This window comes from Pantherophis guttatus, chromosome 1 (assembly GCF_059756535.1).
Source record: "Pantherophis guttatus breed Tessera chromosome 1, ASM5975653v1, whole genome shotgun sequence".
NCBI lineage: Eukaryota > Metazoa > Chordata > Lepidosauria > Squamata > Colubridae > Pantherophis > Pantherophis guttatus.
This window is the reverse complement of record NC_142063.1, coordinates 294,185,029-294,207,176: the sequence shown is the minus strand read 5'-3', so window position 1 is coordinate 294,207,176 and position 22,148 is coordinate 294,185,029. Positions and strand designations below refer to the sequence as shown.

Sequence of the window (22,148 nt, the reverse complement as noted above, 5' to 3'; positions counted from 1 at the left end):
AGAGCCAGATGGATGGCCCGAAGTTCCAACCAGTTTATATTGTGTGTCAAGTCGGACTGGGACCAGCACCCCTGGGCCATGGACGAGGACAGGTGAGCCCCCCAGCCCAGAAGACTGGCATCTGTTGTCAGAATAAGGTATTGGGACACCCTGTACTCCCTCCCCTTGAGGACTGCTGCTGACGACCACCACTGGAGGGAGAGGAGAACCTTGTGGGGAAGGAGGACCCTGAGGTCGGAAGTCCCTAGTTGACGCTTTTGGTACGGGAGCAGAAACCACTGCAGATCCCTGCAGTGGAGACGCGCCCAAGGAATGATTCCGATGCAGGAGACCATCTTTCCCAGGAGCTTGGACAGGGACGCCAGGGAGACTGGTCTCCCTGACGACACTGACCTGACCAGAGACCGCAGGCTGGACAGGCGGTCCTGGGAAAGATAAAACCTGCCCTCCACCGAATCGATGGCGGCCCCCAGGTGCTGTATGCGAGTCGTGGATATCAAATGGCTCTTGGCCATTTTGACGGAAAACCCGTGGCTCTCCAGGACCCGGAGGGTGGTTTCCAAGTCCCGGCGCGCTAGATCCTCCGAAGTCGACTGGACGAGGAGGTCATCCAGGTAGGCCTGGATCCTTACTGGAAGAGTCCGGAGGTAGCCCACTAGCGCGGCCATGATTTTTGTGAAAACTCGGGGCGCCGAGGATAGGCCGAATGGAAGGGCTCGATATTGATAATGACGACCCGCATAACAGAAGCAAAGGAACTGCCTGAAATCCACGTGGATGGGGACGTGGAGGTAAGCCTCTGTCAGGTCTATTTACGAAAGGAGGTCCCCGGGCCTGATACCTTCCAGGATGGAGCTGAGGGACTGCATTTTGAACCGACAGTAGACGATCCGTCAGTTCAGGGATCTGAGGTCTAGAATTGCCCTCCAACCCCCCGACGACTTCTGGATGACGAACAGGCGGGAGCAAAAGCCTTGTCCGTGCAGCTCCTGAGGAACCGGTTCGATGGCCTGAATTTCGAGTAGATGTTGAATGGCCGATACCATCAGGAGCCGGTGAGCCCGATCCTGAGAGAAGGGGCATTTGAGAAATCGGGTCGGGGGGGGGTGGAGAGAAATTCGAGGGAGAGGCCCACCCTGACCGTCTCCCTGACCCAGACGTCCGAGGACGTGGCCTCCCATTGGCTGGCAAACAGGGCCAGGCGGCCTCCGATGGGAAGGCTTGATGAACCGTCAGCGGGATCTGCGGGCACAGCGCCCACGATCCCCACGGAAGGAGCGTTTGAACTGGCCCCGCTGAGATTGGAACCCTTGACGCTCGGAGGGGCGGAATTGTCTAGATGGGAAGGACCTCTGACCTTGGCAAGGGTAGGAATTTCCTTCTGGCCCTCGAAAGGGACGAAAGGAGGAGGAGGAGGAGAGGAATCTTTGTCCTGACCTACGAGACATGGCCAGTAAGTATTTACATTTATCCCTGGATTCTGCTAAGAGAGGTTCCAGTGGAGCCCCGAATAAGAGGGAGCCTTCAAACGGGGATGACGCTAGGCGCCACTTAGACTTGGTGTCTGCCTGCCATTGCCTGAGCCAGGTAAGCCTACGGGCTGTGATAGTCGCCCCCATGGCCTTAGCCGTGAACCTGGATGAATTCAAAGTGGCATCGGCCTAAAACTCTAATGCTGCCAGTACCTTGTTAATGTCCTGATGGGAGCGTGAGTCGGACACTGGAAGACGTTCTTGCAGCTGCTTGAGCCAGAGAATGGAGGCCCGGTTGAAGAAAGAAGCTGCCATTGTAGATCTGACTGCCCATGCAGACGCCTGGTGAGACTTGACCAATACGTGCTCCAGACGGCGTTCCTCCGGCCGGAGGTTCTCCTCTGGAGGGCCCGCAGTATACGATGAAGCCGAAAGGGCAGCAACAGGAGCATCAACCGAGGGCACCTGTAGAAGGGAAGAAAACTCCGGGGCCATATTATATATGCGCTTGTCCAGTGAATTGGGTCTAGGCCCCGATGCAGGAGCAAGCCATTGCTTAGTGAGAACATCCCTGAACAACTTGGGCCCTGGGATCTCTTCGGTCTCAATGAGGGGTTCCTCAAACAGAGGTACAGAAGAAGAAGTCCCCTCCCCCGCCGGATTAGGGCGGGGTGTCCCTAAACCAGTCGTTATCTTAGCTTTATGCAATAAAGATCTGAACATCTGTGGTTTGAATAGACCTATGAAAGAAGGTTGGTCTGGGGATAAATCATCATCGTCAGACAATTCAGCATCCTTCACATCCTCACCAGTGAGAGAACCTTGGACAGAAGAAACTGATGAATGAGCTCTGGCAGAGGGTTGAGCCCTGTCAGACATGAGACAGGAACCTTCCACATCTATGTGAGAAGGTGAGTCAGAGACCCATGAGGCTGTTCTTCGCTGCCTGTCAGCTTGAATACCCTGCTGTATGGCCTGATGTATGTAAGCCACCAAATCTGGGGAAATTACAGGCCCCTCTTGAACTTGGTCACCCGTACTCTGCATGGCTGGAGTAGGAGAAGCCCTGGGCACCATAGGAGATTGAGCCCTAGGGGACCTTTCTTCCTGATTTCCAAAAAGGGATTCATTAACTTGTTGCTGTGGCTGCACACAAACCCCCTCCCCATCCGGGGATAAGGCTGGAAGTTGGGCCTGAGGGATGGATTCAGGTCTCACAGGGGAGGAGGCCCGAGCAGGGATAGAGGTTGAAACATCAGCTTCCTTAATGGAGGCCTCCTTGAGGGCCTTTTGTATTGAACGTTCAATGGCCTGGTGCAGCCTCACTTCCTCCCTTGATCTAGACTCAGATTTGGAGGAGGATTTCTTAGTCTTTTTTGTAGGGACCTCAGCTGAAGTTCCAGGCTGGTCCAAGGAAGTGCCCTGTCTTTTGGGCTTGGACTGCCTGGTGGATGCCATCGTGAGGAAAGGCCCAGACCACGCAGAATTGCAAATGGCGGAGGGAGCAGGAGAGCCAAAATGGTGGACGCCACGAGGAGAGGAGGGATCCCTGGAGTGGCCTAGCAAGGGCTGCCACAGCCGTCTGCCAAAGAAAAGGCAATTAGGGCAAGGAAGGGAGGTTAGATCCTTTAAGAACCACCCCCCCCTTAGGGAGAAACTCACAGCCCCTGCGTTGTGCTCCAAACCTCCGAAGCTCTGCTGCTTCTTCTTTAAAATCCCTCCAGGCGCGTGGGCGAAAGCCCAGGAGGCGCCGAAATGCTGCTGCGCTGGGCAGCCGAACCGCCCTGCCTGCGGTCCAAAAGGAGCTGAAAGGCGAGCCAGTGAAGCCAGAGGCGATTCTGCCCCTGAAGGAAGGCTCGCAGCTCCTGTGCCTTCCGGCACGATGCAGCCCAGCAGAGCAGAGAAGGCTCCAACTTTCCCCACCCCTTCTGAAGCCGATGCGGGGGCGGGAGAAACGATCAATTAATTCCTGCCGAAGGGCTGCTACAGCGGCATAGGGAGGGGGCCCCTCTCGCTGTCAGGGAAGGCTCTACCTGACGGGAGCCTATCCCACCGCAAGCGGTCTTCAGCGGCCTTGGGACGAAACCTTGCTCGCTGGAAACTTTTCCCCCCCTCCGGGGGTTAAACAGGCAGGAAGGCAGGAACCAATTTAGAAAAATTCCAATTAAAGGCTAGAGAAAAAACCAATTCAGGAGCAGCTCAAACCGTGACTTGATCCAAATTGGATCGAGTCTGAAAGCTGGGAGGCTACAGGAAGGGAGGAGCTTCTCAGCTAGCAGACCCGATCCGTCATCATCGGAAGAGCATACCCATGGAAGATGACCACCGGACCCACGATCAATGAGAACTTCCCTATTTTAAATTAAATCCTTAATTGATAATGTTTTGGATTCAAGAATTAATCCTATTGCGATGTCATTAAATTTAAGCATTTATCAAACCTTGTGAGGCTGGCAAAATTAGAATATAAGAAACATTTGGATCTTTAAAAAGGTATTTATGGTTATTTAACAGAATCTTAAATAAAGTAACCTCCTGCTCAATTTATATCTAGAATAATTAAGGTAAAGTTGGTCTGAATCATTTTTTTTTCATGCTTCCCTCCCCTCCAGGGCAAAGATGTTTCTTTTTTAACAGCCTGTTTCATTTTCAGCTTTCCCAAGCCCTATTAACATATGCTACTACCATATAGCATCTGAACATACAAGTCTAAACTATACTTTTCTATTTAGATGGGAGAATCCAGTGTTTAGGTGACCAGGCGGATAGTCTTTGGGATATAACTCCTTTATTCTAAAGGGGATGTTAAACATCCCAGGTGAACTTGTGAAGTGCCTTAATCTTTCTGGGGACTGATCAAATATAAAAAATGGAGACAGGTTGTGTCTGAGGCTTCCACCTTTATTAAGGGAAGGATTTTCAACTTTCACATAAATGGATTCCTCCATTCCTCTCTCAAACCATCTATCTTCCCTGTTCAAAATGTGACTTTATTATCCTCAAAAGAGTCTCTTTCTTTAAAAAACAAAACAAAGTCATACTGGTGATTCTGGTCCTGTGGTGTTGCCTCTGCTGTACTGGGCCATCATCTTGTGTAAAGGCTGCTTGGGTTCTCCAATGTAGACCTCACACTCCTCACTGCACTGGACTGCATACACCACATTACACTACTCATGTTTTGGTGTCTGATCTTTAGGGTGGACAAGCCTGTCTAAATGTGTTGATGGGTTTGAAGAACACAAATTATGATAATGTTAATTCAAATATATATTATTGCACTAACTCAATAAAGCAATAAAGGAAAATCATATTGTATTTTGAGGAATTTAAATTTTAACTTCTGTATTTCTAACAGAAATTAATCTCTAAAAATTGCTATCTGATGTGAAAGAGAAACACACACACACATAAATACAAAACAAAGAAAAAAATTAGAAAAAGGGAAAGCATTACTGAAATTTACGTTGAATTATAATTTAAAAGACAACTTTCATAAGATTGATGTATTGCTAGTATTTAACACTGATAAATTATCAATGAGGTGCAAAGATGAGCCAAATGTATGTTGGAAATGTAAGCAATTTGAAGGTACTTTTTATCATCTTTTATGAAACATTATTTGTTTACAAATATGGTAATAAATAGTTAAAAATCACTAACTGAAATAGTTGCTAAATGAAGACTGTACATCCATGCAGCCACCAGGAGTCAATCTTGATTTGAGAGCCTCTTAAATATTACTGTTTTAAAAAAATATTTAGATTTAATCGGAAAATCTATTATCAACATTCAAATTAAGTTTCCTTTTTCCGAAAACAGGACAAAAAGGGGGACTTCTTTAAAAAGCTCTTTAGAATGTAATTTTCCTGGTTATTTTTCTCCTTCATCCACACTTTTTCTTTTTTCAAAAGTAATTATTAGGTCACATTGTCCACAATGTTTTACCCAAACTTTCTGTTGATTGATTTAAAAGTCTCCATTTTCACACAAGATGTCATGAAATTGTGGCTATTTTTAAACAAGAAGCAGATCAGATTCAAATCTATACTTTTTTGACTTTGAGTCAAACCGTATTTCAGAGCAATCTACTCATCTTATCGGGTTAACACTGTAGAAATAAAATCACAAGGAGGTGGCATTCTCTTCAGATAGGCTTTTTTTAGTTTCGAGTTACGTTTTCACAGACATTTTAATGATTTTTGATAGCTATTTTGTCTGTCCCATGTCAGAAATGCGGAATATGAATTGCAATAGTTAAATAAAACTATCGCCATTTGTGACAGCAGCAACATTTACCATGCTGCATGATCATGAACAACTCTTATGTGCAGAAAGAAAGAATATGAATCAATATATTAATTTTTAATCTAAACCATGTAATTTATCAATATATTGATTCATGTTCTGAAAGTATAGGACAGCAAGCTACAAATGCATTCAACATTAACTACGTTTTCCTGTTGCCTTCGGGCAACAAAGATGGTGGCATCTGTATGTAGTTACATAGGATGTAAAAATTGGAAAAGACCACCCAGTAAGTGCAAAGTGTAGGAATCCACTATTATAACACCAGGAAGAGATATGGCCAACTCTCATTAATACTGCAGTAAAAAACTCCAAATGATCCCTATAGTCCAGGGTTGTCAAACTCAAGACCTGGGGGCTGGATCCGGCCCATGGGTTGATTATATGTGGCCCATGGAGCTGCCCTAGAAATAGCAAAGGACTGGCCCACGATGCCTCTGCCAGCAAGACGGAGCTCGGGAGGTCTGTGTGCTCCGTTTTTCCTGGCACAGGGTTGGAGGAGGCCATCCCAGCCAAAAACTGAACTTGTGAGGGCCGTGCTTACCCCCCAAGGTCCGTTTTTGCCAGTAGAGGGTTGCAAGAGACCGTCCCAACCAAAACCGGAGCTTGGGAGCCTGTTACATTGGCAGAGTGCTCGGGCCACCACAGGCCCCCTGACACGAGTGATGTCAAGTTGGCCACGCCCACCCCGGCCCCCCAAGGTCAAACACAACCCTGATGTGGCCCTCAATGAAATAGAGTTTGACATTCTTGCTATAGCTTAGTTTTTTACTCTTGCTTTTGGATCCCCCACCCACCCCCACCATTTTTTTCAGAAGTCTTCAAGTTCAAAAATATTCTTGGGTTTCCTCGCATACACTGTTTGAGGTCTTTCCACAAATTTTCAGTAAAATGAAAGCTTGAGCCCTGTTAAGGCCATGTTAAAACCTTTGTATTTTTTTCCTATAAGTGTTTCATGGTTGATTTGGAGTTATGTTTCCAATCATAGGCTTATTTTCCTGAAATATCGAATCTCTTTTCAGATTCAATTTTCTCTCTGACTGCTGGACATTACCTTAAAGATCAATAATAATCTCTGCTTAAACTACACAAAAACCTGGACAGATCTGCAAATAAGTTGCAAATGAACTGCTAAAACGTTTAGTTCACATTGGACTACTTGTGGGCTTTCTGGTGGAGAAAAATGATGAACTGACATGCCTCTAAAGAACAGAGATTATATTGAGGTGATGAAGAACAGTGACCAGGAAGCTAGCCCAGTTCATCCAAGCTTCTCCAGATAAGAAGCCAAAAAATTGCCTATATCTGTTTTGGAAGGCAACTCCTTGCAATGACACCCGTAGGACCTGGAGGGAACATGCAGATAACCCATGGGAAAAAATACTGGGAGCCACAGAAGAAACATCAGGCTCACAACCTCAAGCAGGACTTGCTAAACGACACTGACTTTGCCCAAACTCCACTTTTTAAAGCACATTTGCTTTACAAATAATTTAAAGCTATAGAGATCTTCTAAGCCAGAGGTCTCCAACCTTTCTAGAACGGTGGAGGCAGCAGCAAGGAATGGCTCCATGTGTGTGCAACTTTCATGAATGCAGCATTGCGCATGCACCACACACTCATCCACCATTTCTGCAGCCCAGTTTTGAATGGGCTGTAGCCCAGCAACATGCTGCAGACTGGGGGTTGAGGACCCCTGCCCTAAGCAGCAAAGCAACTAGATCACCTGGTGAATGTTTTTTTTCAACCTGGGGTGCAATTAAAGTGAAACACAAATAACTATAAGGATTTTAAAATAATTAAAAAGAAAAAAAGCTAGCCAAGATTTTGAATTATGAAAATTTAAAACAGATAAAAGTAAGTCAAGTTTGGAAAAATGGTACTTTAAAGTACTTTTTAATTAAGTAAATAATATATACCACTAAGGAAAAGAGGACTGTTTAAAAATTCCAAGAGAAATGATTAGTTGTCTTTTTAAAGCAAAGAGATGATGAAAATTGCAAAAAATCATAGACTATAGTGCTTCAGAGTCCTGAGGGGACCAAAGAGTTAGGATACAGAGAAGGGTGAGGGAGAAAAAAAGAAAGGCTCTCTTTTGTTGTTGTTTTTTGGATTATAAATTAAAAGAGGGAAATGGTTATCACAGGGAAAGCAGCAAAAGAAGAGGAGAGTATCATTAACAGAACAAACAGATTACTAGAGATTCTACAAAGGATGTTTGAAAAATTGGAGGAGTGTGTCACAGGTTCAGTGACAGCATCAGTGACTGAATCTGTTAAGAAAGACATGCTTACACTTGAAGGAAGAACAGAGGAAAGATTTGCAAATATGGAAGAAAAATGAATACAAAAATTGAACTAATTAAGAGAAAAATAGAAATTTTGGAAATTTACGATAGAAACAATAAGCATGACAAAATTTGGAAAATTGATGCAAAAGTGAGCATGGTGTACAAAATTAATAAACATTAAAGTCAAATGTTGTGCACTTTGTCAGGGCAAGAAATAGGCTTTACGATAACTGAGTGACAGAAATGAACACATCTCCCTGATTGATAAACTCAAACAGAAAAAGATACCCTCCCAATGGGACTAACTCGAAGAAGCAATTAGATTCAAACAGAAAAAGATGCAACACTGTTGGGATGACTGGGGTAAAAAAATTATATACAAAAAAGATTGTAAACTTTTTATAGACTTTCTCTATGTTACCCTTCTGGCCCTTTTCTAGACAGATTAATTGAGCATTGGAATTTTCATAAACAAGTACTTATATTTTAAGGGTGCCTATTTAATAGTACTTTATATAACTGAAATAACCTAAAACAGTTCTTCTGCATTAATGAGTTTACTACGATACATTATTTTTCAACTAAATGATCTTAATATTAGTTTATTTATTTAATTTCTTCACCACACATCTCACCTAAAGTGACTTTGGGAGATTCACAAAAGTATAATAAAATAATACAAACACATGAATAAAAGTATAGATACAAACAGTTAACAACAAGATTAAAATTTGCAAGTTAAAAATAAAAGTCAAAGTTAAGGCTAAAAAGGCTAACAGGACAGAAGTGTCCTCAAGCCACCAGCCATCCCCAGGGTTGCATCACACTCTTAGACCCTCATGCTAATTGGCAGAGCCAGGTCTTAACACTTTTCCAGAAAACCAAAAGCATGGGGTTTTGCTTCACTCCGAGGACAAGATATTTCAAAGGTCAGGGACAACAGCAGAGAAGACCCTCCTCATAGATTCCACTCATCAAAACTCCTTGAGTCACGGGATATGCAACTTGGTCTCCCTGCTTGATTGGATGGAACGAGTTGGTGCAGCACATTTTAGTAATCTATCCAGATGACCAGGGTATGAATGACTGAAAGGAGGGCTCTTCAATCCAGAAAAGAGCATTACTGGCCCACAACTTGGAAGTTGAGCAAAGGACCTCCTAGCCACAACTGCCACTTGCCCCTTGAGAAGGAGTCATGAGTCCAGAAAGATCCCAGGATTTTTTTTATTTTTTGATTATTATTTTTTTGCTTTAATTTATATGCCGCCCTTCTCCGGAGACTCAGGGCGGTTTACAATGCGTTAAGCAATAGCCTTCATACTTTCGTATATTTATACAAAGTCAGTTTATTGCCCCCACAATCTGGGTCCTCATTTCACCTAACTTTGAAAGGATGGAAGGCTGAGTCAACCTTGAGCCTGGTGAGATTTGAACTTGCAGTAATTGCAAGCAGCAGATGTTAATAACAGTGCTTTAGTCCACTGTACTACAGGCTCTTCTGTAGTACAGGATTACACAACAGGCCACTATGGGGCAGTGCTATCCCATCCAGGATCTAAAATGGTAAATCGCCAGATACAGAGGAGCCTCCTATTTATAGCCATTCAATCTTACCAGGGTTCAGTTGAAGTTTGTTGTCCTTCATCTAGGCATCCACAGCCTCCAAGCATCGTGAGAATACATCCACAGCATTGCTTAGTTCAGGATAGAGTTGTACATTTGGGTATAATCTGCATACTGATACCTCATCCCATAATGACAGATTATTTTACTCAGCGGCTTCAGGTAGATGTTAAAAGGAGTGGAGAAAATACTGAACTCTGTGGTACCTCACAAAGTATGGGCTGGGGACTGAACCACTTGCTCCCTATCAACATCAATTGAGACTAGTCCTGGAGGAAGGTGAACAAGTGCAAGACTGTGCCAGCCATCCCCAACTCCCACAGTTGACCCAAGATTAAGGTGACCAGATTTTAACATTGGTAAAGAGGGACATTGTGGGCGTGGCTTATTTTGTGGGCGTGGCTAGCTGGTCATGTGACTGGGTGGGCGTAGCTAGCTGGTCATGTGACCGGGTGGCCATGGCTATGTGTATAGGGACTACTCAGAGGGCTGGAAAGTCATTTCTGACAGGTCCTCACACTTTTGACTGGTCCTCACACTTATGACCATCCTCACATTTATGCCCGTGCAGTATTCTTAACAACCATGTCACTCATTTCACAACTGCTTCTCTTCACCATGGTGACAAGATAGGGCAAAAAACGTAAAATGTGAGGACAGTCGTAAGTTCGAGGACTGGTCAAAAGTGCGAGGACCAGTCAAAAATAACTTTTTCAGCCCTCTGAGTAGTCCATATGCACAAAAGGACTAACCAGAGGGCTGAAAAAAGTCATTTCTAACAGGTCCTCGCACTTTTGACTGGTCCTCACACTTATGACCATCCTCACATTTATGCCCGTGCAGCTTTCTTAACAACCATGTCACTCATTTCACAACTGCTTCTCTTCACCATGATGACAAGATAGGACAAAAATGTAAAATGTGAGGACAGACTGGTCAAAAGTGTGAGGACCAGTCAAAAATAACTTTTTCAGCCCTCTGAGTAGTCCATATGCATAAAAGGATACAGTAATAGAGAGGGATGAAGGAAGGGAAGGGAAATTAGAGTAGGAGTGACGGTAAGAGAGGGAGGAAGAGAGGAGGAGAAGGAGAAAGGAAGAGGAAATAGGGAGGAGAAGAAGAGGGTGGGGGGAAGAGAAAGTAAGAAGGAAAGAAAAGAGAGGTGGTAGGTTTGAGGAGAAAGATTGCTGTACAATAAAAAGGATGAAAGGGAAGAAAGCCAACCCCAAACAAATATAAAGATATTAAGATAAAGAATGAATTGTTAAACTTTAAAGAATAAAAGAGAACAAATATGAATAAATAGCAATAATTAGAAACACACATACAAACATACAATGTATTTTCTTTGAACAGAATATTTGGCTGGTTCACAAATTTAAACAGTGTTTAGTCATTTCAATTTAATTTACAATTTCTATATTTCCTTTTTGCCATATTTACTCCTCATCTATTTTTGTAAAAAACCAATATTACCTTTCATCCTCATCTCTAATCTTAATCAAATTCAATTTTTCCCTTCTATTCTATATTATACCCCTTCCCATTGTCATCTATTTTTATATCCATCCTCACATTGGTTAATTATGTAATTATGTAATACAGTTGTTTAATACAAATTCAACATTTTAATATAAATCAATTAGTTATATAACTATCTTTTTTGTATATTAATCAATATGAACATGAATAGTCCAATTATTTCCATGCAATCCAATTTCTTACAAATCAATTAATTATACTTACCAATAATAATAAACCAAATAATTTCCCCCATATATTCCTCCAAACCACAACTTAACCATTTCTGCTTTCAACACAGTATACAATTAATAGTATCTCAATTATTACAATTCCCTAGTTAAAAAGAGCTTTTTTTTCTTTTGTGTTTTAAAATCTTGAACTCTCCTCTTTTGCCCTAAATAATTTCCCATTGTTTGCACCTACCTTTTTTGGTGAGGAAAAGGAAAATAAATCTGCTGCCTAATTTTCCAACGTTGCAAGCAAACAGCAAAGCCAACAGCCTGTTTTACTTTCAGTTTCGTTTTGAGCTTGGTTTGCACAAAGAGAAAAAAAAAACTGCTGAGCAATTTAGCAAGAGCAGAGCCCTGCGCAAATCAGCTGAGAGGGGGAAGCCGAGCTAATCAACGTAGGGCGGCCCTTTGAAGCCCCGCGGCAAGAGTTTAAACAGGTTTTTTTCCCTCTAGCCATCAGCTGGGACTCAGGAGGCAGCCGGGACTCAGGAGGCAGAATGAAAAATCGGGACTTTTTAAAAACGCCGCGGGACACGGGACAAATTGCTCAAAAGCGGGACTGTCCCGCCAAAAGCGGGACGTCTGGTCACCTTACCCAAGATGATATCATGGTCAATGGTATCTAAGCCTATTGAGAACTCAAGAAGAGATCACTACCCCCAATCCCATTCCCACCACGTGCCATTTGAGCGCCTGTTTCCATCCCATATCCAGGCCAGATAGTCTGTCTTAAATAGCCATATAATTTTTGCACTGCATATTTATATTATATTAAAGGAAAGAGATGAATAACAATTTGAACTTACACATTTTGTTCAATTATCTGAATGCATATTTATTTCAGGGATTTATACCCCACCCTTCAATAAAGTATAAAACTTACATTGTCTGCTAAACAAGACTGTACTGTTAGAAACACGAGTCATGACCCTGTCTATCCTAACTATCATAGAAAAATAGACCTAATTATATTATAAAGCTACACTTATTAACAAAACACAATAGTTTCCCACTTAGTTGTTCATATATTTAACATTATTTGAATAGGCAACATATAATATTGAAAATAATGCATAAAATCTTCAAATTATAAATTCAGATTATTTTCTGATGATCAATTGTACATTACAGTCCATCAATTTAGGCATCACATCAAGAATTTAAAATTCCTTATTTGCAGTTAGATTAAGTTTCAAAGTCTAAAAATTCTGTGCTGCATTGGGAGTCCAACTAAAATTGTGACTGATACTTTATTTTGCTTATCCCTTTGACAAGATCAGTTAAGGAACTCTATGACTCCACATGAAAAGGTAGAACAAAGCAAACCAAATTTAGCCATTGTTGCACAGAAATATCTAGTGCAGCAGTCAAAAATGGTCTTATTGTCTTCCTTTCCTGTACCAAAGCATAAAAATATGGAACTTGACAATTTGTTCCCAACTGATATAAATGTCCTAAATGTCTCTCTAGTCTTCGTCCAAACTTGAAAAATTTACCAGACAATCTAAATACTATCACTCTATAGTTTCAACACTGAAATAAAGTTTGCTTATATCAAATTCATCATAGAATGGTAGTTTACTTACCATAGTTAACTTGTCAGAACCTGCTTGGTTCAGAGATTACATTACATCTGAACAAGCAAATTATGGTTTGCAATTGCTTAGCAACAAGGTCTGCATAATAAACCTATGCATTGGTTTTATGGGTGAGTAAAGCCAATTTCAATTTGATAAAGATATTGCTTAATAGTATGGTTAGATTTATAGCTAGATAGGAATTTAGCATAAAATGATTATTTCTAGACAATAGATATCTATCTGTAATAATGCACAATCCCATATGCAACCTCTTGACCTGTCTCTAAACATCTCAGATAACTGATTTTTTTTTAAAAAAAATCTGAAAATACTGCTAAAATAGATGGCTGAAGACCACTTCTACCTATATATTTTATTATATACTGATCACAGAATTGCTGTAAAGGTGGTCTCAATTTACAACAGTTTGTTGCATTTGAAGTTACAATGGCACTGAAAAAAATGTCTTATAACCCTCTGTCATTCTTACGGCTGTTGTAGTATCCCATGGTCACATGATCAAAATTCACACTTTTGGCAAGTGACTCACATTTATGATTGTTGCAGTGTCCCAGGATCATGTGATCACCTTTTGTGACCTACTGACAAGCAAAGTCAATGGGAAAGCCAGATTCATTTAACAACCATGTTACTAACTTAACGACTGCAGTGATTCACTTAACATTTGTGGCAAGAAAGGTCATAAAATGAGGTGAAATTCACTTAACAAATGTCTCATTTAGCAATAGAAATTTTGGACTCAACTGTGGTCATATGTTGAGAACTACCTGTACTTTTGCTTCTGAAAAAGAGGTGCGATTATCAAGAGATTTAAAAAATGCCAAGTGACACATAACTTTGTAATAAATGAACAAACATTAAAGGGGAATATATACCAAAAAACGACTATATCCAAAAAGGCGTATTTAACACACTTAATCAACTTTTAAACCAAATCATTTGTGAGATCATATTCCAAACATTTTCTTCATAAATATGCTTACATGTGAGCGTACTGCTTCACATTATTAAAACCTCTGTTATTAGTACTGAAAAGGAAAGGAACAAAAATCTTGACTTTAATACATTATTGGTTTCCCTACCATCTGGAAGGATATATTAAGCTGCCAACACAAAATTGTAAACAAAGAGGTAAACAATCTGTCTCAGCAAATTTATTAATATCTGTTACTATTTAATGTTTCAATTTATGAGATAACTAATCCCACAAATTGTATTTGTTAGTTACCACCCTTAATTAGATTTCTACTCAGAAATCTTCCACTGAATTATATTACATTTGGAAGAAAAATGGATGAACGAAAATACAAAATCGTGGAATTTGTTAAATATGACAGAGTGTGGATCATTTTGATATCAAATATTATACTTTTTTTAAAAAATGGACAACATACGTTTCCAAAGCAAAGGAAGCATTTTGACAGTTTGCTGAATTTAGAATAAATAATATAATCAATCTTTTTTCAAAGTGGAAACTAAAAGTATTTGTGTAATACAACCATCAAGAGAAACTGAAATTCTTATATTCAAAGGACATGTTGATGTAATTTATAGTTTTTACCTTGAGTGTATGACTTGAAATTGGCATTTAATTTACAAATATTTATATATTTAGGTGCATTGCTTCTGCTATTGCCTGTAATCCCTTATTTAAATATTAAATAAATCAAACTGATCATAGTAATCCTTGGTAAAATATAAAATCCTTGCAAATCTGATATTTTCCAGATCTTTTAGCAAACAGTGTCTATCATATGCAAGCAATAGTCATAATAACTTTCCTTAAGTGTATCAAAAGAAATATAGAACATTAACAACAGCCCATAAATATTCCAGTGATATATTTGTTTAACAGATCCTTTCCTTATTGGATGTAATAATCCTTACATAATAAGAATTAGCAAACAAGTAGCCCATCAACTGAGTACTAGGTACTTTATCGTAATCAGGAAATTTAAAGCTATTTAGTTAAATCTTATCAAATAGTGATGTGGGATACCCTGCAAACTAAACTATCTGAACTGTGAACTCAGTTACGAATACAAATATATTTCTTTGATAAATATATTCTAGAGTGAAATTCTGTCAAATCTCCAGTGAAACAGATCTTAAAAAGCCAAAAACTACTTAAGGAAAGTACTGCAGGATGACATCAAAAGGATACAATAGTGGAAGAAAAACTGCTTTCTATCTCTATCACTACTTGATAATGAGTTCTTGCTCAAATTTGATTGCATTTGAGAAGTGTTATCTTTCATTTGCATTCCATTTGTATCCCAAGAAAAAACATTTATGATTACCGTGTTTCCCCGAAACTAAGACATGTCCCGATAATAAGCCCAATTGAGCTTACGAGCACATGTGCTAAAATAACCCCCCCTGAAAATAAGCCCACCCAAATACTTAAGACACATGTGCGAAAGGGAGGAGGAACATCAGAGCCGCTGCTGCCTGAGATCAGCAGGCCAAATTCAGTGAGCCAGAGGCACTGCTGCCACTCGGGAGAAGAGAGAGAGGAGGCACTGCGAGAGAGCTCATTTCTGACATTCTTCTCCTCCCGGGGGTGGCAGCGCATTCAGCTCCCTGAATCTGACTTGCCGATCTCAGCAGGCAAGGGGGAGTGGCAGGTGGGGAGGGGTGAACCAATGGAGAAGTGAGATGCATGGAGAGAGACGGGGCTCCCTTGCCGTCTCTTCTCCCCTTGCCGGGCATGGCAGGAGCTGGAAGTCAGGTAAGACATGGTGGAGAAGCAAGATGCTTCCAGCTCCTGCCATGCCCGGTCAGCATGTGATGAAGGAAGCATGGCTGGCAAGAGTCCCGCTGGCGTGGCTGGCCCCTTGGGGGGAGAGGGTCGCTCAAAGCCCAGTGAGGCACCTGCTCCCGCTCAGCCCTTGAGATACTCTGTCTTGAGGCGGCTGAGGTGGGTTCCGTGGCTCCGGACGGTGAGCACAAACAGCTTGCACTTTGTATGTTTCCTTGAGGAAGGCCCATGCATGCACCAGCATTCCCAGGAAGTCGTCATTGAGGTGGCTCTTCTCGTGGCTCTCATGCTCCTGGCCCTGCCGAAACTTGTTTTCCAGCTCTCCCAGCGACTTCTCTGAGTTGGCGGGCATGAAATACAGATGCAACGTCCCATTGGACATCTCTGGATAAAGTGGGTTGTCGAAATAGCCGTGGCACAAGCTGATCGAACAGCTCAGCAGCCACACCAAGAGGAGCCACAGCAGCATCCCAGGGGTGGGGGAGGGAAGCTGCCCCGAAACCCCAAAGCATCCTGAAGTGGAGGAGGGCAAAGACAACTCCTGACATGCCTAGTTTCAAGTCCTCTGACTTGTGGCTGCCTTTCTCGCAGGGCTTCATTGGGACCCACTCGGAAGCCATCGCTTAGCCCTTCTCACTCCCTGCGGAGAGTTCTCCTTTGCACATGATTTGCCCGCGAGAACTTCGGGGGTTTTTTTTGTGACCCGATCTTCACTGGCAATGCTGCAGGCAAGAACCAGCCACACCTATCCCGCTTCAGGGATAAGACCCCCGATAATAAGGCCAAGGCCGTATTTCGAGGGTCAAAAGAAAATAAGATCCAGTCTTATTTTCTTAGAAACACGGTAACATACAAGCAGTTTTAACAATGTTAAACCCACCCACCCCCCATTTATATGTACTTACTTCTACTTCTCTCAATACAAAATAAAATTAAGTAATGCTAGTTAACAAACTTGTTACAGAACAATACATTATTTTTCTAATTAAGGTAATGGTAAAATACTTTCTTTTTAAGAATGGAAATGTTTACATTTTGAATAACTGTAGTGGCAATGTATACATTTATAGTGTTGCTTAAATTCAAAGTTTAATAACTATATAGAAATTATATAGTATTCTATATACTGTATTGCATTCTAACCAATGAGCTGCGGTGGCACAGTGGTTAGAATGCAGTATTGCAGGCTAATTCTGCTGACTGCCAGGAGTTTGATTCTGACTGGCTCAAGGTTGACTTAGCCTTCTATCCTTCCGAGGTTGATGAAATGAGGACCCAGATTGTTGGGGGCAATAAGCTGACTCTGCAAACCACTTAAGAGTACACTGTAAAGCACTATAAAGCGGCATTTAAAGCTAGGTCCTATTGCTATATTGAAAGTAGAATTCAACAACAATTACTAATACCAATATTTCAGTGTAAGCTTACATTTAAAATTATACACATAACACTAGCCCTAACCCTAATAGCAATTCATATACACTGGTCTACCTTTAAATATTTCAAATTATTTATAATCATTTTCTCTTTTCAACAACCATTCCTGTTTTAAAGCCTTATCAAGAGCAGCTGAATATAACATAGATTGAAACAAAGTTTTGAAAGGCAGCAATGATAATTTTCCACAAGTCATTTAAAATAATTAACAGCAATTATCTACATATATAATCCCTTGTTTATGCAAATATGTGTTAATGGTCAAAACTAAGATTGTAGTACCACCTTACTGTACAACTATTTCAAAGAAGTACAGAGCAATTTAGGATGTCTTTGACGCCTGAAGTACTGTCCTAAAATTCAAGTCCTGTATTACTCATCTCATATATAATTCAGTGCACTGAATTGAATAAAATTTAGTGTACTGGGTGGAAATGACTGATATAACCCCCCCCCAACATTGGCAATCACATAACCCCAAGATGCTGCAACTGTCATAAATACACACCAGTTGCCAGATGTTTGAATTTTGATCACTTGACCATGGGAATGCTGCATGACTGTAAGTCACTTTTTTCAGTGCTGTTGTAAATTTGAACTGTTACTAAATAAATGTTTGTAATATGAGGATTTCCTATAACAATTTTTGTTCAGAGCACAGGTCATCCAGGTCATGATTGTCCCAAAGGTGCTTTTTCAGGAGGCAACTGGACTTTGTTTCTCTTTAAGAAGTTTTGCTTTTCATCCAAGAAGCTTCTTCAGCTCTGACTGGATGGTGGGGAATGGCCTCAATAACTCTCTAAAAGAATGCAAATGACCAGCTGTCTGCAAGGAATATAAATCCTTCTATTCCCCATCATCCAGTCAGAGATGAAGAAACTTCTTTGATGAGAAACAAAATGTCTTCAAAGAAAAACAAGAAAGTCCAGTTGCCTCCTGAAAAAGCACCTTTGGGACAAAGAAGAAAAGAGCAATATCTCCATTTTTTTTGTACTAGCCTGCTGTCTATCACAGCACATCAGACTGAACATAAGTACTATAGTCTGATTTTTCATGGTGCCTTGGTCCTAAAAGAATGAAAACAAAGTGGCTACATTACACACACACATATATTAAAAAGAAGGCAGAAGAGGGGATTCCATTATTTCATGAGAGAATAGACAAATCTGACCAATACATATTTCATATAAGTATATAATAAAAGTTCTTCTATAAGTTAAAATTCATCAGTATTTTAAACAACTGTTCCAATTTTATGAGGGGGGAGGGGCAGAACAAAATAAAAGTTACCCCATCAAGTTCAGTAATCTTCTCAATGCAGGAATCCAAAGCAAAGCATTCTAGATAGCTCCCTTCCCTTTGTTTGTTTGTTTATTCATGTCAGATACATTGAATATATTCAATATAGGGTAACCAACTACTTTTCTTTATGACTTAACTCTGCTAATAGGTTAGGAAAATATAACTTAAATTATTATTAATTGCCCTGCAGTCTTCTTCTACAAGACATTGTTTCAAGCTATTTAAAAAATGCTATCATATCTCCCCCTCCCAACACACACACCAAGCTACATCCCAGTTGTCTTTTCATAAAGCTAAATATACCCAGCTTCTTCAATTTCTCTTTACAGAATGGAATTTCTAATTATCTTAGGTTACATATCAAAGGAATATCTGTTCTCAATAAATAGCAGAAAGGTGATATTGTTAAAAATCTGGAAAGGTAATATTGTTAAAAATCCTTTTGACCACTTGGAGAATCCAATGAGATAATTCACCCCAAAATAAGCAGTACTATTTAATGCTGCAGTTGGCCAAAAGCCATAAAATATCAGACCTTTGTTTGAATTAGGATAATCTCTGTGTTTACCGTCTTAATCATACTTACAATAAATCCAATGAATTTAGAGTCTATATTTCAGAGGCATTTAATAGAGTAAAACTTAAGAAAATAGGGCAGTGGATTAACAGACTAATAAAGGAAGCCAATTTTGTATAGCCTATATTGTGGTAATTTCTAAAGTCATTATTTACAGGGAATACAATTTGTTTAAATAAACTGACAAATACTTAAATACATGGTATTTACTGGAGCACATACTAATACTTCTTTTTACCATGTGTTCAACTCATTATATAGACACACCCTATAATTAATAGTGGCCACCCTATATGAAATCTCAAAAGCAATACAAGTTCCTGAAAATAATTTTTGCAGTATCTAGCCATAATCTCATGAAGTATTAAAAAACCCAAAATATTCTGACTGAAATGTTTTAAAGATACCAAACATTTAAGATATACATTCAATTTCAGTTAAAGCATAAAAATATCCAGTATTGTCAAAAAGTGCAATAGTTAATTGATTTTACATAATACTAAAAAAAAGATAACTTGGCAAAACCTTCACCCCAAAACACACAAAGGGCAGCCAACAGTAATCAGAATATTGCAGACTTATAAGCAGAAAGTAGGAATCAAGAGAAGTAACCTGGCATCTTGTTAACAGAAGTTTTGAAGATTATACAGCTCTCATGGTGGGAGAAAGGGCACTAATTCCTTGGGAGGAAAAGTTTAAAAGATATTTAAATTTTATGTAGAGTCAAATTCTTTTTGTCTCACCAACATATTAGGCTATATCATGTGAATCTTATTGTATTATAAAAGCTTACCAACATTTACATAAATTTTATAAAAATAATGTCATCTGGAAAGAAAGATTAATTTATACCTAACCTACACTGTTTATATTAAGAAGATAGTTTCCTTGGAGCTGATGTAGAGCCTAACAAGCCCCATTTCTAAGTATTGCGTCAAAGCCAGAGAGGTGGTCACAGAATGCAAAATACACAGGGAAAAAAAGGTTTCAAAATGAAAGGAATCCCGGCATGGTTTAAGGGGGAGGGGGGAGAAAGACAAGAGAATGCCGCCTAGTAATGACGCTTTGGATGGGGCCCCTTTAAAAATTCTACATGCAAATACATACCGTTGCTGGGGTATTATGTCAGTGACTTTTTCCTATTTATTGATCACACAAAGAAAAACCCAGTATGAGCTACTGCAATGCAACACACGTCAATTTGGGGGGGGGGGGAAGGGGGGGTATTACTTTTTCATTCCTCCATCTAATATTCTGAAGCAACGGTTACAAATCTTAAAAGGCGATTTTTTTTTTCTTTTAAATGCACATAAAATTTCGGAAAATAGCCAGGGCCTCATCATCTTTCCCTCCTCCGGTTCCAATCCTTCCCTCCCGTTTTTAAAAATGCTGCCTTTAACTCCTTTAAATGCAATGACCTCACCTCCCTCCGTCTTCTTCTATCTTCCCTATACCTCTTGGACGACCCTGCTAATGCAACAAAAGCTGTACATGTCAAATGAGCCATTGGTCCTGGGGAACACAGCATCAGCGGCACCTTTCCTTTTTTTCATCCACCGACTAACATCCACTCACAAACTTCCCCCACTTTCGAGAAAGAAAAGAAGCCCAAACACAACACTGGGGAAATAGAAATTTCATCGCCAGATACCGGGTTAAGGGGCCGGGGTGGGTGGGTGAATAATGAACACGCGTGTCCAGCAGGGGGAGGGAGTGGGGAACACCCCCCCCCCACGCCCCAAGCCGACTCATGGTGGTCTTTCGTGCATCTTTCGTCTCAACCGAGGTACGTTATAGTACACGAGGCTTCCCTATTAGGACTCTCCTTCTCCATTTCGCCGGGGTTTCCCGGTCAAGCCCTCGCTTCATTTTGAGGGGCTGGGCCCCTTCCTCAAACTTACCCGCACACGGTTTCCATCGAGCATTCCCCACCGCCGCCGCCACCACACACACACTGAAAGGACGAGCCCAATGCTTGTAGGGGGGGGGAGAGAGAGACGCCTTCCCCACCCTCCCCGGTGATTTCTCCCGTTCGAAGAAGCCCCTACTTCACCTCATGTTGCTGCTCGAGGTCCGGGGGGGGCGTTTCCCCCCCCTCACTTCCCCGCCGCTCCTCGCTCTTCTTTTATGAGCCGGCCCGGTTGCTCTCCGTAGGCGCCGAGGGCAGGAGGAGGAAGGAGGGGGGTCTCCCCTCAGGCGCCAGCCAGTCCCTGCCTTGGCAACCCTCGGGCTGACTCGGCTGCCTGCACCCTCCGGTTTTCGCTGCTTGGCCCACCCCGACCACAGCGGGGAGTCGAGGGAGGGAAGGAATGGCAGGGAGAGGAGAGGGGAGGGGGAAGGGAATAAACCGACGCTGGAAGCGCCGCGAGGCTGGCGCGCGAGGGGCGGGGAGGAGAAGAGAACAAGGGAAGGTGGGAGAGTTGGGGAAAAAGCAGAAAATAACGCAACGCGCAAGCGGATCGCTCGAGACACACCGGCTCGGGGAGGCGGGGGGGGGTGGGGGCGGGGGAAAAAGGAGGCGCGGCGGCAGGCACGCAGGAGGACGCCAAGGGGGTGGAGCGGAGGAAGCCACGCCTCCTTCACTGGTCTGCATTCTCTGAGCGTTGCATGCGGCTTGTAATGCGGGACTGGGCGAATATAGAGATTTAGCCGGCTGGAAAGATGTCAGTGGGCTGGCTGGGCGTATGTTCTTCGGGGATTGTCCGGGTTGCTTTATAAACTCCTGCGCGCATTGGGTGTTAGTAACCCCTTTCCGTTTTCTTCGTTGGCAGTCGGTGGTCGCGGCTACCAGCCCCCTTGCACGCTTTAAATCTGCAGTCGAGAGTGCTCCGGATCGGGCCGTTCGTGCGTCGCGATTATGGATCTGTAATTGTGGAGTGTTAATTATTCTTGTTGATTATTCCCACAGAGTTGCGGTTCTGAAACATCTCTTTGTCTGTCTGATGCTCTGCGTGCATCCTATACTGTAATGCATTTGTTATTTGCTGAATATTGTTGGGTGGCATATATTATTGTTTAAGCAATGT

At 41.7% G+C, this 22,148-nt stretch overlaps 1 protein-coding gene and 1 pseudogene across 3 annotated transcripts in view; both read right to left on the bottom strand.

Moving 5' to 3' along the window:
* ENAH (ENAH actin regulator) overlaps positions 1-21,700 on the bottom strand; it is a 95,532-nt gene extending 73,832 nt beyond the window's left edge. Inside the window, exon 1 of one of the 2 annotated variants that reach the window (XM_034427922.3) lies at positions 21,176-21,700. In XM_034427922.3, coding sequence (XP_034283813.1) covers positions 21,176-21,180 — 5 coding nt within the window. In that variant the 5' untranslated portion in view covers positions 21,181-21,700. The other variant, XM_034427920.3, reaches the window with a different exon arrangement.
* Positions 11,016-16,591, bottom strand: LOC132712133 (fin bud initiation factor homolog; annotated as a pseudogene). The gene has a single exon (XR_015731503.1). The product of XR_015731503.1 is annotated as a fin bud initiation factor homolog (transcript).
* Positions 21,701-22,148: the final 448 nt, after the last annotated feature.